General features: G+C 42.3%; 1 protein-coding gene across 4 annotated transcripts in view; it reads right to left on the bottom strand.

Annotated features, from left to right (window-relative positions):
• The window catches only part of PAK5 (p21 (RAC1) activated kinase 5), a 238303-nt gene that overhangs the window by 73450 nt on the left and 145094 nt on the right, over window positions 1–19759 (bottom strand). For 2 of the 4 annotated variants that reach the window (XM_045008378.1, XM_045008381.1), the window contains exons 1-2: window positions 18802–18943; window positions 14193–14274 (exon numbers count right to left, since the gene is read on the bottom strand). The exons of the other annotated variants lie outside the window; for them this stretch is intronic. In XM_045008378.1, the coding sequence (XP_044864313.1) occupies window positions 14193–14274; window positions 18802–18852 (133 nt within the window). In that variant the 5' untranslated portion in view covers window positions 18853–18943. Of the gene's footprint in view, window positions 1–14192; window positions 14275–18801; window positions 18944–19759 lie in introns of those variants that run through there. 4 annotated transcript variants of the gene reach the window in all.

Raw genomic sequence — 19759 nt, 5'->3', positions numbered from 1 at the left:
GCTATGATTTAATCCTCAAGAGACTGATTAATCATTCCCGGGGCTAGATTACCCCTAACCCTTTGCGGCTCTGGCCACGGCGAGCAGGGACAGCAGGAGAGCAGAGGCTGCTTGCCCAGTACTTGCAAGGGGTGGCCAGAAAGGGTCAAGGAGTGGGCGGCCCGATGCACAGGGGAAAGATGGATAAACTGCACCCTGTAAAGGGCTGAAGTAATTTACTCCAGATCCCGCAGCAAGGGAGGTGCAGGGGTCACAAGTCTCACCCAGGCTACTGCCAGGGCAGGACGGCTTCCACACCGCCACTTACTCTGAGCACAGCCCAATGACTCATTCCAGCCTACAGTGTGTTTGATACCTTGGAGAAGGGCGATGTTTCTAGGGTTTTAGTCAGATTGCTGTCGGGCCATTATACCAGGGAAGAGGAAAGATTCTAAGCAACTAGGGAGCAGGATAGGTTGGGATTTTTTTGGGGAGGGGGGGAGAAGGGAACCATTCCTGCTGCCTCATGCTGGACAAACACTCTCTCCTCCACCTAGGACTATGGTCCTGAAATAACCCACTTATCTCTGCTACCAGTATTCAACACATCTGTTGGACTGGGAACCAGCAAGACCTGAAGCATTTGGAGCAAGCACAGCGGTGGCAGCTTGAGCTAACGGGGCGGTGGGGCCAGCAGTGCTCGAAGATGGGTAGAGGTCTGGAGGACATTGGGCTCATGGGAAGCCAGTCTAGCCCTGGGCTGGGAACTGGCTGTTGGGCTGGAGGAGGAGAGGGAGACAGAGGAGAAAAAGGCAGAGTTTCTGTTGCTTGGAAATAGGATGTAAGTCTCCAGGTCTTCTGTAAAGAGTACATAGCAAATAGGAGGATACTCCTCCATGGCCCTCTAAGGGTTAAACCCATTACTCCTAGTTTTATCCTCCTTGACTGGTGAGAATAAATTGATGCCTGTCCTCTTTATACCTTCCCTTTACATACTTGTAGAGAATTATGTCTCCTTTAAGCTTATTTTCTCCAGATAGAACAGGCCTAGTTCTTTTAACCTTTCCTCCTAGGTCTTATCTTCCAAACCTTTCATCGGTTTTGTTCCTCTCTTCTGAGCTCTCTCCAATTATTCTGTCTTGTCTGAAATCAAGTGCCCTTTAGTCTCTCTCTCTCTCTACTGCTAAGATCTTACTTAGTCATTTTAAGCTTCCTTTTGTGAAGTCTTATCACTCTGCTCCTCCCATTCTCAGCTGCTGATCTCTTATTTTGTTTCCACTGGTGCTTAACTATAAACCTGCATGCTCCAAGTTTTCAGTCATTGCTTCATTATTGGTCAGTATCAAATTAAAAAACAAAACAGAAACACAATAACAAGCGGGAGCCCATGTCAGTGGAATACTAATGACAGCAGGAGCAGGCTACCTGGCTCCACCTGTCAGCTCTGTTTTATCTTTAGAGAGTGTAAGCTCTTTGGGGCAGGATCCATCCTTTCGTTCTGTGTATTTACAGTGCCTAGCACAAGGCTGTCCTGGTCAGTGACTCCAGCTTCTGGGTACTACAGTAACACAAATATTTTTATCCTAACCCATGGTTTTGGGTTGACATTTTCCATTTTTGGTTTCTAGCCACTGGCAATTTAAAAAAAAAAAGTTTAAACAAAAGCCATGCCAATATTGCCAACCTTTAGCATTCAATAAATAAATAAAATAAAAATAAAAAACCACAAGTCAGCCCCTCCCCACAAACATTTAATAGCTTAAAAATCTCAAGATTTAAAATAAAAATAAAAATTGGGGTTCATTTTCTTTGATGGCTGAAGCTTTCAAATGTACTTGAATAATGGTTTTAAGCTTTTCTCTGAAGCCCTCTGGGCTAGAAACATACTTATTTTTAAAATCAAAGCTGAGATTCTCAGGCGTTCACATGATTCCAGGACCTGGGGCTTTAAGATAGACATCAACTATCACAAGTCTTGCAATAAAATCATGAGAGTTGGCAACACTGCAGTACCTTCCATTTTGAGTACAAGAGAACCTATAAAAAAGATATTGCAGCTAGAACTGTGTGGGAACTGGATTTTCCTTTTATACATGAAATTTCAAAAAAAATTCCGTTCTGAAATGGAACAACAACAAAAAAATAAATACAAAAAATGTAATTGAACTTCCTGTGAAACAAGATTTCAGAATAAAACCCAATAAGTGTCAGGTTGATCAAAACATTTTGTTTTGATTAAATTTTAACATTTCATTCTGATTTTTGACTTTACTTTATTTACACATACTTTTAAACAAAAACTGGAATGAAATATTTTGAAACAAAAAAGTTTGAATGTTTCATTCAGAAAACATTAAAAATGGATATTTTCAATCAGAACGCTCAGTTCCATTTTTTTAAATTAGTCAAAATAGACTGGTTTCCATGAAACTTAGATTTCAACAAGATAGTATTCTCCCAGACAAAAGTTTCATTGGAAAATTTTTTATCAGCTCTAACGACATGATTTTTGAGTCACATGCCAGCTGCAATGGCTGGAGGTAGAAAGTTAAAATCTGGCATGGAAATAGCCCTCAGCCAGGAGAAGAGCCTTTATTTTTTCAAGAGAATATTTTCTTTTATCAGAGTTATGCCTCTGTGAAAGTCACCTACTGAGCATGCACAGATATGGTCACTAAGTACACGTAAAGCAGCATTTACCCTTCTGTGTGTGTGGCTAATTTAGCTTCAAGGGCAAAAGTGTTGGGGAAATATATTGATGCAAATTGGTAGATACACTTGTGACTGAAGAACTGAAGGTGCAAAGGGATCAAGCCCTGCTGTAATGTGGCCAAGTTCCTCTGTAGCTAAGGAAGAAATCTGCACGGAAGAGGAAGAACTCTTGCCGTTGTACTTCCTAAAGAGGTCAGAAGAGGGGCTCATTTCCACCAGGCCTGGTCTACACTACAGCTGCCGATCGATCTAAGCTATGCACTGTGAGTTACTTTAGTAGTGTAACTCAAGTCGACGTAGCTTAGATCTACTCACGTGGGGTCCACACTATGCTATGTCGATGGGAGATGCTCTCCCACCGACATTGCTTCCGCCTCTCATTGAGGTGGAGTACAGAAATCAATGGGAGAGCACTCTTCCATCGACAGAGCTTGTCTTCACTAGACATGCTAAATCAATGCTGCTGCATCGATTGCAGCAGTGTCGATTTAGCTCCGGAGTGAAGACAAGCCTTTAAAGAGCATCCGGTCAGGGCATTCCAAGCCAAAGAGTTCCGTATTATGGAACTGATCGGAGACTGGAGTAGCTCTTGAGAGAGATAAATAGAAAAGCAATATATGTTCCATTTATTGGCCAGCAGAGCTTCTTCATCATGGAAAGCAAAGCTCCTTTTGTTATAAAAAAAAGCCCCTCCTCCCTCCTTTTTTTTTAAATTCCTCAGTAATCTTCTCTGGCTTCTCAGAGAGAACACAAAATTAGATAAAAATTAATATTTATATAATGCCACAAATGTACAGACTTTATGATGGAGACCATAATTTTTGGTGGATTTATAGCGAGGTTAAATTTGGGTTTGAGAGTCGTGCAGTTCAATGCCTGCTCCAGGATTACATGCATCAGGTGTGCAAGTACATTTTGTCATGTGAACACTGACTTTTCTAGCAGGATTCTCAGATAGTATTGACTGATGTGAATTTTTCAGATAACGTGAGAGGTTGCATGTATTCTTTCTATTTTGAAATACCCCAGCTTTCCTTTGTAGGAAATCACATGCAAACCTGTTCCAGCTTGACGCCCTGTGCAAAAACCATGGTGGATATTTTAGAGAGCATTTCTACATTACGTTCCTACGCAATATCCTTTTTTCTGGCCTTGACAACGGCCATTGTGACCCACTCATGTCCATGGAGAATGCCGCTACACAGCTCATCTTCCTATACTGTAAGCTTTGACTGTGGCAGTCCTCTTTGCATCCCCCACATTATGCTTGATATGAAAAGAAGGAGACAATCTACTTGTCCACTTTCAAGGCCCTCCATAACCTCTCCCCACCCTACTTACCATTTTTCATTCAGTATCAAAAGCTCAGTTCCCACCACTGAGCAGCCCACGATACTAGCTTCCATCACCCACTTGTTAAAAATTTAACAAGTGTCTTTGTGCTTTCTCCCATGCCGCCCCTCACACTGGGAGAAACATCTGCAAAATTGAAACTCTCCTCTGCCGTGAAATCTACAAAAGCCTGACAACAGATATGCTGCTAGTGTGTTGAAACCACTGCCAATCATGCTGACCAGAACTGTTATTGTTTCACTGTACTCCCCTCATCACTGTCTGTATCCACCCTCTTATACTTAGACTGCAAGCTTTTTGGGGGCAAGGATTGTCTTTGTTCTGTTTGTACAGCATCCCTTACCTCAATGGGACCCACTGGGCCTACTAGTTGCTACAGTAATACAAAACTAATAAATAATTTTAGACTTAGGCCCTCAACTTGCTGCATTAAAAAGTCAATGGAAGCTTTACCCTTGCCACAAGTGAACATAGGATCAAACCATCAAAACCATCTAGACCAGTGGCTCTAAATCGTTTCTGGCAATGCAATGCATTCTGATCCTTCCAGTGCCATGTGGTTGTGGTTGATTGGAGCTTGCTACTGTATCGAATGGGGAAGGGGGGGGAATTTGTTACTCCCCTCCCCCTGTTCATATAGAGCTTGTTTTCCATCTAGTTCCATGTTGTGTTTTTCTTTAATGAGTTCAACAAATGGCATTGTTGATTAGAATGTATGTCCTCTGCCGTCAAACCAGAAGATTCCATCTATATGTAATATACTGGTCCCCCTCTTTGCCCAATCCACAAAGCATGAGTGTCACACCCCCAACTAGAGAGCTTTGGCAGCTCATGCTTCTAGTTCTTGAGCGCCCTGGTTTTCAATTCCTGCTGCATTGGCCAAGATGGCAGCCAGCACCTACACACTTCAGAAAGAAGAGGCCAAATTAAAGGGAGGTTTTCTGCCATACTTACTGTTACATGAGTTAACAGTGTTATTTAGTAACAAGTTGGGGAAGCAGAGAGCATACTAAGCAAATGGAAGAGCAAGAGTCCTAAGGCCTATAAATTGTTTTTGAAATAAACTCTAGATGCATCTCAACCTCTTGAAGATAAATAATTGGAGGAGTTTGTGCTTACGCCTCACAAAAACTCTGTTGCTGGCACAATACCCCTCTATTTTGAAAGTTAACCATAGTCCAGGTAAACATCAGTTCTGGGTCCCACGGAATTTTTATCCCGTCATTGTTATTTTTGCAGACCACAGAATTTGATCTTGAGCCCAGGAATAAAAAAATTCAGGTAACCACGATCCATTAGCAGAGGCAAAGGTAGTGTTGAGAAGTGCTTTAAAAAAAAAGAAAAGACTCCCAGGAAGTCTATTATCTCTTGGTATCACCACCCATGTTAGTGCTCCCAGTTACTAATTTAATTCTTAGCACCATCCCCAAAGACTCATGGGCATTCTGTTGCCTTTAAATTAATGCAATATTTATGAATGGCTCTCTTGCAGGTCTCTGTGAATCCTCCCCCCAGAGAAGGAGGAAATGGGGCTTGATGGATTCATGAATTTGGTACTGTTGTTAAAAGAAACAAAAGTAGGTGACCACTTCCCTCACATTTGCTAGTACCTTACTTGTGAATAATCCCACCGAATTCAGTAGGATCACTCAGAGCAAGGTGCTACTGACAGGCAGTATGGGTGGCAGATTCCTTCCAAATGATAGCTACTGCAACATTGATTTTGAAATAGTTCCAGGAGAGAGAGCATGTCCACAGAAAAACCAGTGACATGGGGACATTTCTATTATAACTATACTTCATTTGTACTAAAACATGTCTGCAAACAGTGCATTTATTCATTTTATGTTCATCTGGGAGAACTGTCAAGGAGACAATCCTTCAATTATTGCAGATGATGACATTAAGTGTGGTGATAAGGTACAATAAAAATAAAAGGTATCAAAAAAAGTGCCATAATAACTCTAGCAATAGCCAACTTTAACAAGGAACCCATGTTTATTTTATAACAGCCTCACTCTGCTTGCCGTGCCAAAGACTGATGAGGTCTTCCTGATTCATGGAGTAAATACAAGACATTGTAGAACAGATTAGAGATTGCCTTTGGCCTGGTCTACACTAGGGTGGGGGGTCGAACTAAGGTACGCGACTTCAGCTACGCGACTAGCGTAGCTGAAGTCGAACTACCTTAGTTCGAACTTCTTACCTGTCCAGACACCGCGGGATCGAAGTCCGCGGCTCCCCCGTCAACTCCGCCACCGCCGTTCGCAGTGGTGGAGTTCTGGAGTCGATGGGAGCGCGTTATAGTTCGAACTCCGAGAAGTCGAACGCTACGCGTTGACCCGGCAGGTAAGTATAGACCTACCCTTTGTCTCCTAATAGAGAAAAGAGGGGCACGGTGGTGTTAATCTGTAGTAACTCCACTGAAGTAGCTTATTATCTCAGAGCAAGGTTGAAGGATACCTTCTTTCAGATCACAAGGTGTGGAGCTGATGCCTATGGGAGGAATCCCAGAGTTTGAGTTACTTATATAATCAAAGGGCTCAATCCCACGGCCTGGTGAAACCAATGGGATTAGTGGGGGGACCCACATTTTCTTTCCAGATTGAGGGCCAATTTTCTGCTGGTGTGGATGTCAATGAAGTTGCACCAATTTACCCCAGAAGAGAATTAGTCACTGAGTATTCATAAAGTGGAAACTCCATTGTTTATACCAACAGTGCCTTAAATGCCATCCCTTCCTAATACAGTTGTCCTTAGGACAGTACAAGATTGCTCCAGGTTACAGACCATTAATGTAGGTACAGCTCAGAGTCCTTTCTCCCGCTGCTACTGGGGCTTCTATTTTAAATTGCTTTATTAACAATAATTTTGAACATTTATACTCTACGGATACACATTAATAGTAAATGTTCAGGGGCCTCCAGATGACCTCACTTCCTCCTCTTCCTCCCACCCCCTCAAGGCTGAAAGACCCACCAGGCTGAATCCTACATCCTCATGAGGGGCAGGGGCAATAGTTGCCACCTGAAGTGGCTGCAGTTGATTTGAAAGAGGAGAGCAGGAGCTGGGAGAAAGACACGCTAATACTGCCCCTTCTTCCCCCACTTCCTCCGCAAATTAATAACTGTTTGGAACTTCAAGGGAGAAACTCTCTTTTCCCAGCCCTTCCCCCTGCACCAAAAGGAAAGACATCAGCTGCACTAGGAAGGTCCCCTTCGCCCCTTAGTGATCTGGAGCCAGCTCCAACACCCGTCTACTTCAGTCCAGGGCTGGGTGGCATGGAGAGGGTATGTGCTGTCCCCAGCGGTCAGGCAGGCCCTTGGTGACTCATGCCAGCTGGCACCCGTCAGAGCAGTGCCTAGGTAAAAGAACTCAGTCATTTAAAAAACAAAAACCGCCTACCTCATAAACGTGCATGAAGCCTACTACTACGTATACACCGAGATATTTTAAACCAAAAAATAACTTTTGCAAGACTTGTATGAACTACAGAAACCCAAGTTTTCTCTCACTACAATAATTCACTAATAAGATGCCTCATCCTAGTGAACCAGTAGCATCATCCATGTTATGCCAGCACTGTTAGTACAGCTACACTGCCAGGAAGGGTAGGTCGATATTTCTTATGTAAGAATATTTTCTTCCAAAACACATGGCTGGATTGTAAAGATTCACTCTAGGGTGGCATTTTTCATACTGCATCTCAGCCCCAGAATACATTTTCTTTTTAGCCATTAAAAATTGAGCTTATTTTCAATTATTAAGAGCACAACACATTAAGTTCACCAGTGTTTAATTTTTTCCAACGACTCCCTGCGGGTCATTACCATGTAATCAGCACAAGTCCCTTTTAGTATTAAAATGGGCTGGCTATTAGAGTTTGAAAATGAGCTCTGTGCACTCTTGAATATTCATCTCTCTCCCCGCTGGAATGGCTATACACGACACAAAGGGACTGTACAAGATACTGCTTAAACGCATATTTATATGAGGTTAAAGGGACATGGTCAGCTCCCATTTGATCCTAAATCCAAGCTGTCATAAAAAAAACCCCAAGGAACAACAACATTCCCACATTTATGAGTCCCCAGGTGGAAGTTTAAATTTCTTCACAAGACAGACCCCAAACACTGATTCACTTAGCACCTGAAAGCAGAGCTGATCTCATTCATTTGTATTGTTCAAACTGAGGGTCCAGTTTCCCACTTCTCCACAGGAAGGCTACTAGAGAGAAAATCTCTGCTGAGATGTCTTCCCCATTATTCTGGGGGGCGGGGTTTGCCCTATCACAGAACAGGCTCCACCCTGGCTCCTGGGAGATCAGAGGGACCATCTGTTCAGCGGCACAGTGCCTCCACCCAGGCTGTGGCCCTGGCAACAAGACTGGTTGCACACGTTCATTGGAGCCATGCAGCCAGTGCTTTGCCAGCCAGTGGCTGCCCTTAGATGCCCTTTCCCCCTGACCCCAATTAAAGGTGGATCCTTACCACAGCCAAAAGTGTACTACAGCCTTTGATTGTTAGTTTTAAGAACATAAGAACGGCCATACTGGGTCAGAGCAAAGGTCCATCTAGCCCAGTATCCTGAATTCTGACAGTGGCCAATGCCAGGTGCTTCAGAGGGAATGAACAGAACAGGTAATCAAGCAATCCATCCCCTGTCACCCATTCCCAGCTTCTGGCAAACAGAGGCTGGGGACACCATCCCTGCCCACCCTGGCTAATAGCCATTGATGGACCTATCCTCCATGTACTTATCTAGTTCTTTTTTTGAACCCTGTTATAGTCTTGGCCTTCACAACATCCTTTGGCAAGGAGTTCCACAGGTTGATTGTGCATTTTGTGAAAAAAAAACACTTCCTTTTGTTTGTTTTGCCAAGAACTTGCCTGGGTGAGAGGGGAAACGTTGGGGGAGATGATGCGTATTTCCATTCTGTCCATAGCCAGTCCACTGCCTACCAACCTTCCCTTAACCCATACCCCCAGGCCTCTGGACAGCCCTCAGTAGGAGATTCTGCTCTGGATTTCGCCAAGCCCTCTTTCTAATCAGGAGTGGGAAGATCCACATGGTCATCTTGGGAACACAATCAGACCCTGGGAGAATTGTGTAGCAAATAAAAGTGAAACTTTAAAAAAACAAAACAAAAACCACAACTTAAGAATCCAGGGCATTGTTAGCAGTGAAGGTAAGGAAATGTGTGCTTACCACAGGCAATTGATATGCTAGCAGTTTCCCTTTAATAAGCTTTTCATTTCTTAATGGCTTTCCGTAACAGTGACCTCAGTCATTCTATTGTACAGTAAACAATGCAACAGTGCGCCATTAGCCTGCCAATTTCCGCTCGTGTTCTCTGATTAATAGTGCCCGTTTCCAATACTTGTCATATTCTTTAGCTTACGATCGTGAGCAACAAATCAAATTCAAGCGAGGATAGATGGTGTAGCTAGTGCTTCAGATGAATGTATGCGGGGCAAGTGTTCCATCCTGAGGGGAAGCTAATGTCCACTTATTGATTCATCGTAGCATAAATCACTAGGAAGTACACTGAAAGCGAAGCTAAGACATTGATTCAAGCTCTGATTCTCCTCTCACGCGGGTGTAACTGCATTGACTTAAATGGAGTCAATGGCTCATGATGCGGATACAAATGAAAGGAGAATCAGGCTCATAGATTCTGGTATGCAGCAAGGCCGCAAAAATTAGTAAATCTTAAATAATTCAGAATGGAGAGGAATTTCCAAAGCACTCGGCATTGGCCTAACTCTGTGGCCATGGAACTTTACTGTGGACTTCAGTGGGAGCAGAGCTAGACCAATGCCGAATGCCTTGGGAAAAAATCTCACCCGTAACTAATTAGGGGCTCAATTGTGCCTTGAAAGGGACCCCTCTTTGCAGTGGGCGGGATTCTGCTTTAGGCAGGCAGAATGCCTCTGGCAGCTCCAGAGTGCGCAGTGGCAACGCACCAGCTGCTACACCCCGTAATCGGGTACAGCATACTCCCCTTGCAGGCTTATCGCCACTCTGTGAGCTGGAGTGGAGGTATGGATATGCAGCCTGGCTTGTCTCCTCCCTGTGCCATCTTTGGTGCCTTCAGGATCTTGTGCTCTCTCCTCACACCATTGGGTCCAGCCCTTCCGCAAGCAAGGCAATGCGGCGAAAGCTCCTAGTGCTCCCCCCCATGCACCCAGGTATGGTCCAGACCACAATCTGTCCCTGCACTAGTAGAATGCTACCAATGTTAGTCTATTGATCCCAGCCCCAAACCAGATCACTCAGGCTTTGTCAGGGCAGGAGTGAATTACATCGTTAAAAACATGGAGTCAAGTATTAGGGGGTAGCCGTGTTAGTCTGTATCCACAAAAACAACAAGGAGTCTTCCTTGTTATCATTAAAAACATACATTACTGTACATTAAAGAATGACGGGCCAAGTAACCAATATGTAATCACACAAAGTTACAGGAGTGCTGATCCAAACCAAAGACCCATGAAATGAGGGATGAAAAACCACTATACCCACTCTTCCGTGCCAGTCTGAGATCATGGCGAAACTGAGCAACGCCATACAGCTGTGACATATATACTCGTTGTTTAAAAGTAATATCTTGCATTCAATCATACAGTGTAGTGAATTGGATTATGTTTGGCTACAGTAAATTTTGGTGCACCACACACAGAGCTGGGTTTTGCTATTGTTAAACCTGAAACAATGTTTTGTCAAGCAAGTCAAACTAAGGTCATGTCTATACGTACAGTGCTGCAGTGGCACAGTTGTACTGAGACAGCTATACTGCTGTAGTGTGTGTGGCGAAGACACTCTCTGCTGATGTGTGAGAACTCTCTTGGCATAAAAAAACCCACCCGAGAGTAGCAGAAGCTATGTTGGTGGGAGAAGCACACTCACTGACATAGTGCTGTGCATACAAGTGCTTATGCCAGTGTAATTTATGTCACTTGGGGGGTGGTTTAGTCACACCCAAGCAACATAAATTATGCCGGCAGAACCTGTAGTGTAGACATAACCTTCGTTTGCTAATTTTGTTTCAAAGTCTCTGCAGCTGAGGTAAGGGCAGTAAAAGGGTTCTGCACAGCTACTGGGTTTTGCGCCCACTGGTTTTGCTTCTTCCCCAAACCTTGACAGTATTTTCCCCTCACTGTTTGAAACTGACGTCTATTTTTAATCAAATGTGTGTTCTCTATGGTGCACATGCAATTTTTTTTTAAAGTTATAATTTAACACTAAATTTTTAGCTAAAGTGAAAATCACCACAAACATTGGGTGTTGGGGGAAGGGGTGTGTGTGTGTGTGTGGGAAAATCAAAGGAAATAGCTGGACCATGTAAACATGGGCCTGAATGAAAGCCTCTAAAGTCAGTGGAAAAATTCCCCTATGACTTCAATGGACTTTGGACCAGGCCCCACATGTCACTCATTTTAGAAGACAGATACAGTCCTCTGCAGTATGGAGGTATTATAGGTTCTCTTGAAGACCTTAAGAAGCCAGTATTCAAAATGGCAGTAGATTCAAACATGTCCACTGCCTATTTAAAAAAAGTCTGACATTTGTTTTGTTAAAAAACAATGAACAAGTGTGCTGTGCCACTGGGCAGGATTTGCAGCTATACACTCCTGCCTACAGACAGAGAGCCCTGCAGCAGACGGGGTGATTATGGTTTTCTGTATCTCCATCTCCTGGGTCTCTGGTAGTGTTACCAGAGAAGGGGAATTCATGGATTCAAAGTCCAGAAAGGACAATTCTGATCATCTAGTCTGACCTTCTGTAGTGCACAGGCCAGAGACCTGCCCCCAGAATAATTCTTCGTGCATACCTTTTAGAAAAAAGCATCCAATCTTGATTTTAAAATGGTTGCACTATGACCCTTGTTAGATTGTTCTGCTGGTCAATTACCCTTATTCTCAATAATGTATGCCTGCATGTATCGAGCTCCAGCTTCCAGCCATTGGATTGGGTTATACCTTCCTCTGCTAGATGAGAAGAGCTGCACGTGTATGAGAAGCTGGCAGAGGGGATTACCAGAGAGAGAGAGAGAGGAGAAGCCACATGAGGAGCCTGAGATGAAAGTGAGACTGAATAGGCTGATCTCCAGGGCCCTAAATGCGAATATAGGAGGAAGAGGGATGAGGTTTGCAAGATGAAGGGATCTAGTGGAGGACTAAAAAAAGTGACCGCCACTGGTTGATCTGGCTACAAGAAACTGAAAAGTAACTTTCACATAAGGGATAAGTTTCAAAGAAAACGGAATTGAATTCCCCAGGCTATAAGATAGTACGTAGGTGACTTTAGTGGTTAGGAGAGAGAAGCTGAGGAATTATTTCCCTTTCTGTAACACCCATGTTATCCTTCTTAGTAAACAATATGCTGGAGCTCGGTCACAAGATGCAAGCTTGATGCAGGAATCATTGGGTGATGGATGTTCCTGGATGCAACAGAACCACTGTGCTTCCACTGCAGGGTGAAGCTGGCCACTGAGCGAGTGTGTGTAGTCCATGGGCTGCAACTGTGGTCCATGGGCTGCAACAAGAGCTGCACTAGTCTATATCTTGTCTGGGAGGTTGGGTGGGGGAAGGAGAATTCTGTCCCTCTTAGCACAGAGGATTTCTGCTGGGCTAAGTCTTTTCTCAGACTTCACCCATGGGTCAAAATGTGCCTCTAGATAAACTGTTGGCAATGCCTGTGCATTGGTACAGCCTGACTCTGAAGCCATACCACCCCCTCAGCTCAGAGGCTGCACACAGGCATAACTAATGTCCAGTGGATCACTCAAAACCTCAAGCTATTATGCTGTTTCCATGATAGAACTGTCAGATGGAAAACAAGACTACTAGAGCCAACATGGTCAAGAGTGGCCTCTGATTCAGATATCACTCAAGGGTGACTTGAACAAGAGAAAGTAGGGGCTCTAATATGACTTGAAGGCTCCAACCCATATTGGGGCAGAGTGAGGGGGCTCATCACCTCAGGGGGAACTCTGGCAGACTCACACCTCAAAAACAGGTACCCTGCCTGCCAGAGCTCCAGATAATGCAGCCACCGTGCCATCCGTGGAGAACATAGCATTCTGCTTCCCTCCACGCCTGGCCAGTGTGGAACGAGTTGTGGAGAGGTAAGTGCTGACTGTGGCACTTGTCTTACACACCATGAACACAGGGACTACTACTGTGCTCAGCCCTAGCGCAGGTGTGTAAGGAATGGATATCCATTGGGTCCTTCCCCAGCCAAAATATCTGCACCGGAACCAGGCACACACACACTCTCTAAAGCAGCTAAACAAATATTATGAATGTAGGTCCCAAGTGTTCATTTGTTACCTAGAGGCAGATCTTGTTACTTCTTTGTAGACAATGGTTTAGACCTCATTAATATTGTTTCTCTCAATTGCTATTTGAGTGCATTCTTAATTATACTATAGGCAGTGAATGCCCGGTTATTCCTTCATCTTTATGATACGGTTTCCTGTACTGCTATCCACTAAACAATCAATCATTGCAATTTAGGCAACAAACAAACATACCCCTTACAAAAAGTTCTAGGCACCCTAGCAATTAATCAGACTGAGAATCACAAAATAACCATCCAGCAGCCAAAAAAACCCCAAAAAACAAAGGCAAATAATGAATTCAGCCAGCCAATATATTGCAACATTACAGAATTTTGTCATGCTAGCGATCTCCTATGCATGCAAATAGTCCCACAGGTGAGTAAACATTCATCCATGAGAATAAAAGTTTGTCCAGCCTTACTCTTGAATTTAACTCAATTAAATTTTACCCCCAAACTTTTAAAAGTGCCTAACTGACTAAAAGCCTAAGTCCCATACAGGCAAGTGCCTACCTCTAATGACAGTCAATAGGACTTAGGAATCTAAGTCTCTTTTGAAAGAGAGACTTAGGAAAAAAGATATAAACAGACTGATTCACGGACTACACCAAATAAGCATGCGACATGCTTCATAAAAAACATCTTCTAATCTAACCTGTAGCACCCTGATCATTTAAATCTTTTGTCAAATTGGTCAGTTTCTCAAAGACACTGTATCTCTAAGCAATACAAGTAAGATACATTTAAACAATTACAAGCCATCTGAGACTTGTCATTGTCAGGGTTTCTTTTAAACCACACAATACCTTGTTTATGGTTGAAAATGCCTTCATTCGCCACACCACAGCACAGCAGGGTGTTTCTTGATAGTTGGCCCATGAGCAATATCTAATAGAGATGCACAATGGAACAAATAAAAAAACCAAAAGACAACAAGTGCTTGGAGAGAAATAGTAAAAGCTGGTACGGAATTACCAAACTGGGATTCATGTACTCCAGGGAACAATATTCATTCTTCTCACTGTAAACTACTCTTGCACAAGAGCCCATTTCCACATGTCGTTTGACATGTTTTTCCTAATTTAGAAGGCTTGTGGCATTCAGTGGATTTTAATGCACAGTAATTTTGAACTGAGCTGCCATAAGTAGTTTAAATGAACATATTGTAGGCACTCTATTATCTTTAAATATATATATTAAGTTACCAGCAGGTTCCCTGACATTTATTGGTTGTCAAGATGTTCCACATACTAATGAAATTTAAATATTTGGTTTCTAATTTTTTTTTAAATAAAAAGTATCCTAGATTTTCAAATATGAATAGGGATTTTGAGTGCCCAATTTAAGACATCTAAAAAGAAGCTTGATTTTAAAGGCAGTGCTGAGCATCCTCCACCCAATCATGATTAAGTTGACTACCTGAAATTTGGACACACCAAAATCACCAGTTATTTCTGAAAATAAGCCAAGGATGTTTTACTTACTGCTATATTATATTACACTATAAAAATACATTACAGGAGCAGAGAGTAGTCACCATTTATTTGAATGTTTTGAATTAGGAGAAAAAAAATCAGGCTGTGTTAGGAAGATGCAAAACTGTCAAGAATAAAGATGGGGATTTATCATGAGAAAGATGATATGATATAGTTGGAATGCCTGAAGGGAATACCAAAGCCAGAGGTCTGAAAGACATTTTACTTCTGAATATTAAAAATTATCAACATTTTCATAATTGAAGGAATTATAGCACAATAGTTGCACAGGTATGAAATCACAAGTCTGTCAAGAGAGCAGATAAATTATTTGGAAAGAAGCATTGCAATTTGATATATCAGCTGCCATCTTCTCCGCATTAAGGGCCAGATCTTCAGCTGGAGGAAGCTGACATTGGCCCATTGAACTTAGTGGATCAACACCAATTTACATCAGCAGAGAAGATGGCACTATGGATTTAGGATACCTTTAAAAATTAACCCTTTCATTTTAATCCATTTCACCTACACCTCACTTGCTGGTGGATAGAGACAAAGACAGCATTACAAGTGTGCCAACGACCAGGCAGGTTGCAGATAACAGTTCAGTGTATATTTAATTCAGTTCACAGGGAAGATCAGACAAACATTCTGCACATTACATAGGTTATATTTATAATTTCTCTTACTGAGAAGAGTCCCTGCCCCCTTCACCTAATAGTGGAGGGTGCCTACAAGTAAAGCCACAAGCAAAGTGGGTAAGTTGGAGCAGAAGCATCATAGCTTGAGTCTGGCTCTCCGACCACCCACAGAGGGACTCCAGGAGCACAGCATAGGTTTGAAGACATGTGTGCCGTGTGTCTATGCATCCCTAACAACCAGGATGTGGAAGAGTTGTCTTACAGGTAAGAGACGGGGACCAAAAGAGATGCTGGTTTAGTTCCTGGCTCTGCCACAAACTCCTTAATGTGAACTTGGGTGAGTCATTTAGTCTTTGTGCCTCAGTTCCCCCATTTGTGAAATGGGAATGATACTACTTCTATCCCCTAGTCTCCCACCTTTATTCATCTATTTAGACAGTAAATTCTTTGGTACAGGGACTAGATATTTGTACAACAACTAGATCAATGGGGAGCCGACCTCAGCTGCAGCTTTCTGGCACTATGATAAGCAAACAACAATAATGCAGATTATTCTCCTGCCATGAATAAGCAGTTTTCTCAAATGTTGAAGTGGGTGCTATGGCCAACCGGAATATCAGCACACAGTTAACACCACTTCTGTGACAATAGTACGAGCCTGTTGAGGGTGCCAAAAAAAATCTTTTGATGCTCTGGGCTATAACATAATACATACACACATTAAGATATATGCAGTAATACTACTCATACATAAAGGTAATCTCAGCCTTCCTGGAAAAGGATTACCTTCATTTTTCACTTTTTAGGATGGTCTGTGTTATGCTGGCTATCAAGGATCTGTTCTCTTTTCTCCACCCATTTTTGGAGTACACTTTCCATTAAGATAACTTTTATAGTTAGCTATTGATAATCAGTGATTAATAGTCATGCTTCCTAAGGAATCAGAAATTAATAGACATGCTTTCTAAGAAATGACGACAGTCTGTATTAGCTATTGTAGGGTTGCTATAAGCGTAAGTTTGTTTGCATTCCAGTCTAAGGGCTGCACATTTAATCAATATTTAAAAAAATTAACCCCACCCAAAGTATTATAAATTAACCCTAACAAATGTGGTGATAGTAACAGAAATATTTTAAACCTTTGTACAGGTTGATCATCTTAATTGCAGGTTGTTGTGCAGCATGACACAGTGTACCTACTAAAGTATGCCTGGAAGAAAGACATTTGTAAACTCTACAGTGAAGTGGAGATGCTTACACTATATTACTACTTAGATATTTGTCTCTATTGCTCTGTAAGAGCATTTGGAAAGTCAACTGTCCTTTCTTTCCTTACTATATATTGTCAAGCAATATAATGATTCTTCCCGAAGTGTTTACTAGAGCTCACTCTTTCATCCAACTAATCCAGAAAACTTCCCACAATCTTTTGTGAACACTGAATTATTATAAAATACTGCTCACTTAAACCTTCCCATTAGGCCATTCAGTGATCACTGAATCTCAGAAAAGTCTTAGAGCCACTGCATGCAAATATTTTAGGGCTAAATGAGATGTGTCACCTACATTTTGGACTTTTACATCACCATTTGTCATTCTGACTAATGGGTCTTGCTCATCCTTGATTTGACTGGTTGGTATTGATGCAAGTAAGTTTTGATAAAAGTAAGCTTTTTGGAGAAATCCAGATCTTTCACCTTACTGCAGTGACAGCTCTTTCTAGGAGGCTTTTATCACCATCAAAAAACTGCAAGAACAAGCAATATGACATGACACAAAGTTAAGAAGAACTGGATTGGATGTTAGTAATGGGAAATTTACCAGAGATGAAAATGTACAGTCCTACTAAAATCAGTAGCCATTGAAAACTCTCATCAGTTGATGTTTATTCAGTGACCTATATGAAACAATTTTTGGTCTCAATCCAGTGGACAGGTGTCTACATTCCAGACTGCCTCAATGACACCTTAAAACAAAGGCCATGGATTAAAATTCACATGGAGGCGGATTTACTTTTTCACCTAGAATGGCCCCTCAGAAGAAGCATTCAATCAGTTAGTTACAAGGCATCTTGCTATGCCTAACATTTTTCTGTCTTTTGGAATGGCATGTTCTACCTGAATGGTGCAATCAGATTTTTCTGGAATGAGGCAAAGGGACACTTTGGGCCTGCAAAAAAGAAAATACAAACAAAAACAAAAAACAAAATGAAGGGCATTGGCAAGAAAAAGCTCTCAGCTTTGAACAGATGATATGGTTACCAGGAAAACAAATCGATTTATAAATGCCAAAAGTAGCTGCTGAACCACCAAATTCAGAGTTAATACAGCTTGGAAATTTTCAGGGAAACTGTCAAAATGTCAGTACAGCCCTTGGAGGCATCTTTATGGTTGACCAAGCTAGCTGTATTCCCTCCTGGGAATCCTGGGAGTTGGCTCAATTACAATTTTGCAGAGAATGTCTAGAGGAAGGTACCTGGGGCCTTTTGGGTTGAGCATACGTAGGCTTGGAAGGATTTGATTTCTATTGGTGAAATAAACATTTATCAAATGCACACAAACTAAGGAAAAAAATAGTTGCATTGATGAAAGACATTTACAGATAGGCAAAGTGAGAAAAATGCTGCTTGAGAACTGAGTTTGATTTAAGGATATGTACGTAGCATATTTTGATGTGGTGTTGACAATTTGTGTTTTAATTATAATAATGCTTTTACTTTTTGAATCTCAATATCATCAATAATTGTTTGACCTTCCCTCCATAATTTTGCACAACTGAAAATTTCAGTCTATAAATTGGAAAATACTTAAAAAACCCAATCATCAATAGTAACCTCCCCCTCCCCCCCAAAAAATCTAATCCTGCCAAGCCTAAAAACATAACTTCAGAGGAAACTCTGTAAAGCAGTGTGCAAAGGCAGGTAAAATCCTCTCCAGTAGTTTGAGAACCCTTATTTTTTGGATGGAGAGGAAATATTCCACTTCAGAGAGGTTGCGTTCTTCATATCTTTAATAGGAACTACTTGCGCTTTTGCCTCAGAAATCTCTGGCCAAGAAGAAGGGTCTTTTACTGTCTTTTGCCTTGAAAGACTTCAGATCCAACTATGTCAACGTGTGTCAAAGGAAGGCCTCAAACATGCTTGCCCATGACAACGGAGTGCCAGCCTGGGCAGATACCTAGGTGATGAGTGCAGCATAAGAACCTGAATAAATAGAATAGAAACCTTGTCTTTACTGGAACTCCCCCCGCCCCCACCATAAACAGAGGGGGTTGTTCTAGAAGTCAAAAGCTTCACTTACCTCTTGAGTGGCCTCTAATTCTAGACTGGTAGCTGCCTGCATGGTGGCCATATTCTAAATACTGTAGCTAGTCCTCAGGACTCTGACAGGAAAGTATCCCTTGATTCAGAGTATTCAATTCAGATTCCCCCCGTGGAAGGGATTCAGGCTTCAGCAATGATCATCTGCACAGTGAAGCCCGAGCGCTCTTCTTTTGTGCCGGTTTCTTTCACAACACGTGATTGGTTTTATGTGAACGATACAAAATATCACCGTTGCTGTTAGTGTTACTGTCCCTCCTTGAAGCACAGATTACTGCAGAAAACATATGGCCCTGATTTAAAATAAATAAATAAATAAAAATCTTAGTGTGATTCTTACCCCTTGCTGATCTACGGAGCTAACCAAGTTCCAACCCAGCACTTGAGAATTAGTGCATTGAGGGGACAGCATTTTTTTTATCATCCCATTTGTGTTTTTAAATGTATGTATTCTTTCACCTCTACCACCATCACATCGATTCCTTGGGGAAGAAGAGAATATGTAGTTCTTTGAGGAACGTTTTCCTATCAAGTCACCAATACCAAATGACTGCAGATGATGGTTAGTAAGTGAAGTGGACCCAATATAAAGAGTTTTTAGGGCCCAAAATTACAGATGGGTACCATATATTTCAGATTTGAGAGGATGGTATGCTGGGGATTTCCCCCTCTCCCCGAAACATCAGAAATGGCCCCAACTAGAGATGGGATGCTGGATAGGGTGGGCCAGTGCTGGAGGTATCATTGAGCATCTTCTCTCTCTTGGCTGGCTGGTTCTTGCTCAGAGTCTAACTGATCGCCATATGTGGCATCATGAAACAATTCCCCCACCCCATCATCCTAGCGGGTGAGCATTTCACAATCTTTAAATGTATTTATCCTCAACCCCCTCCATGAGGTAGGGTAGTGCGGTTATCCCCATTTTACAGATGGGGAAC

This window comes from Mauremys mutica, chromosome 3, assembly GCF_020497125.1.
Source record: "Mauremys mutica isolate MM-2020 ecotype Southern chromosome 3, ASM2049712v1, whole genome shotgun sequence".
NCBI lineage: Eukaryota > Metazoa > Chordata > Testudines > Geoemydidae > Mauremys > Mauremys mutica.
This window is presented reverse-complemented; position numbering and strand designations above follow the sequence as displayed.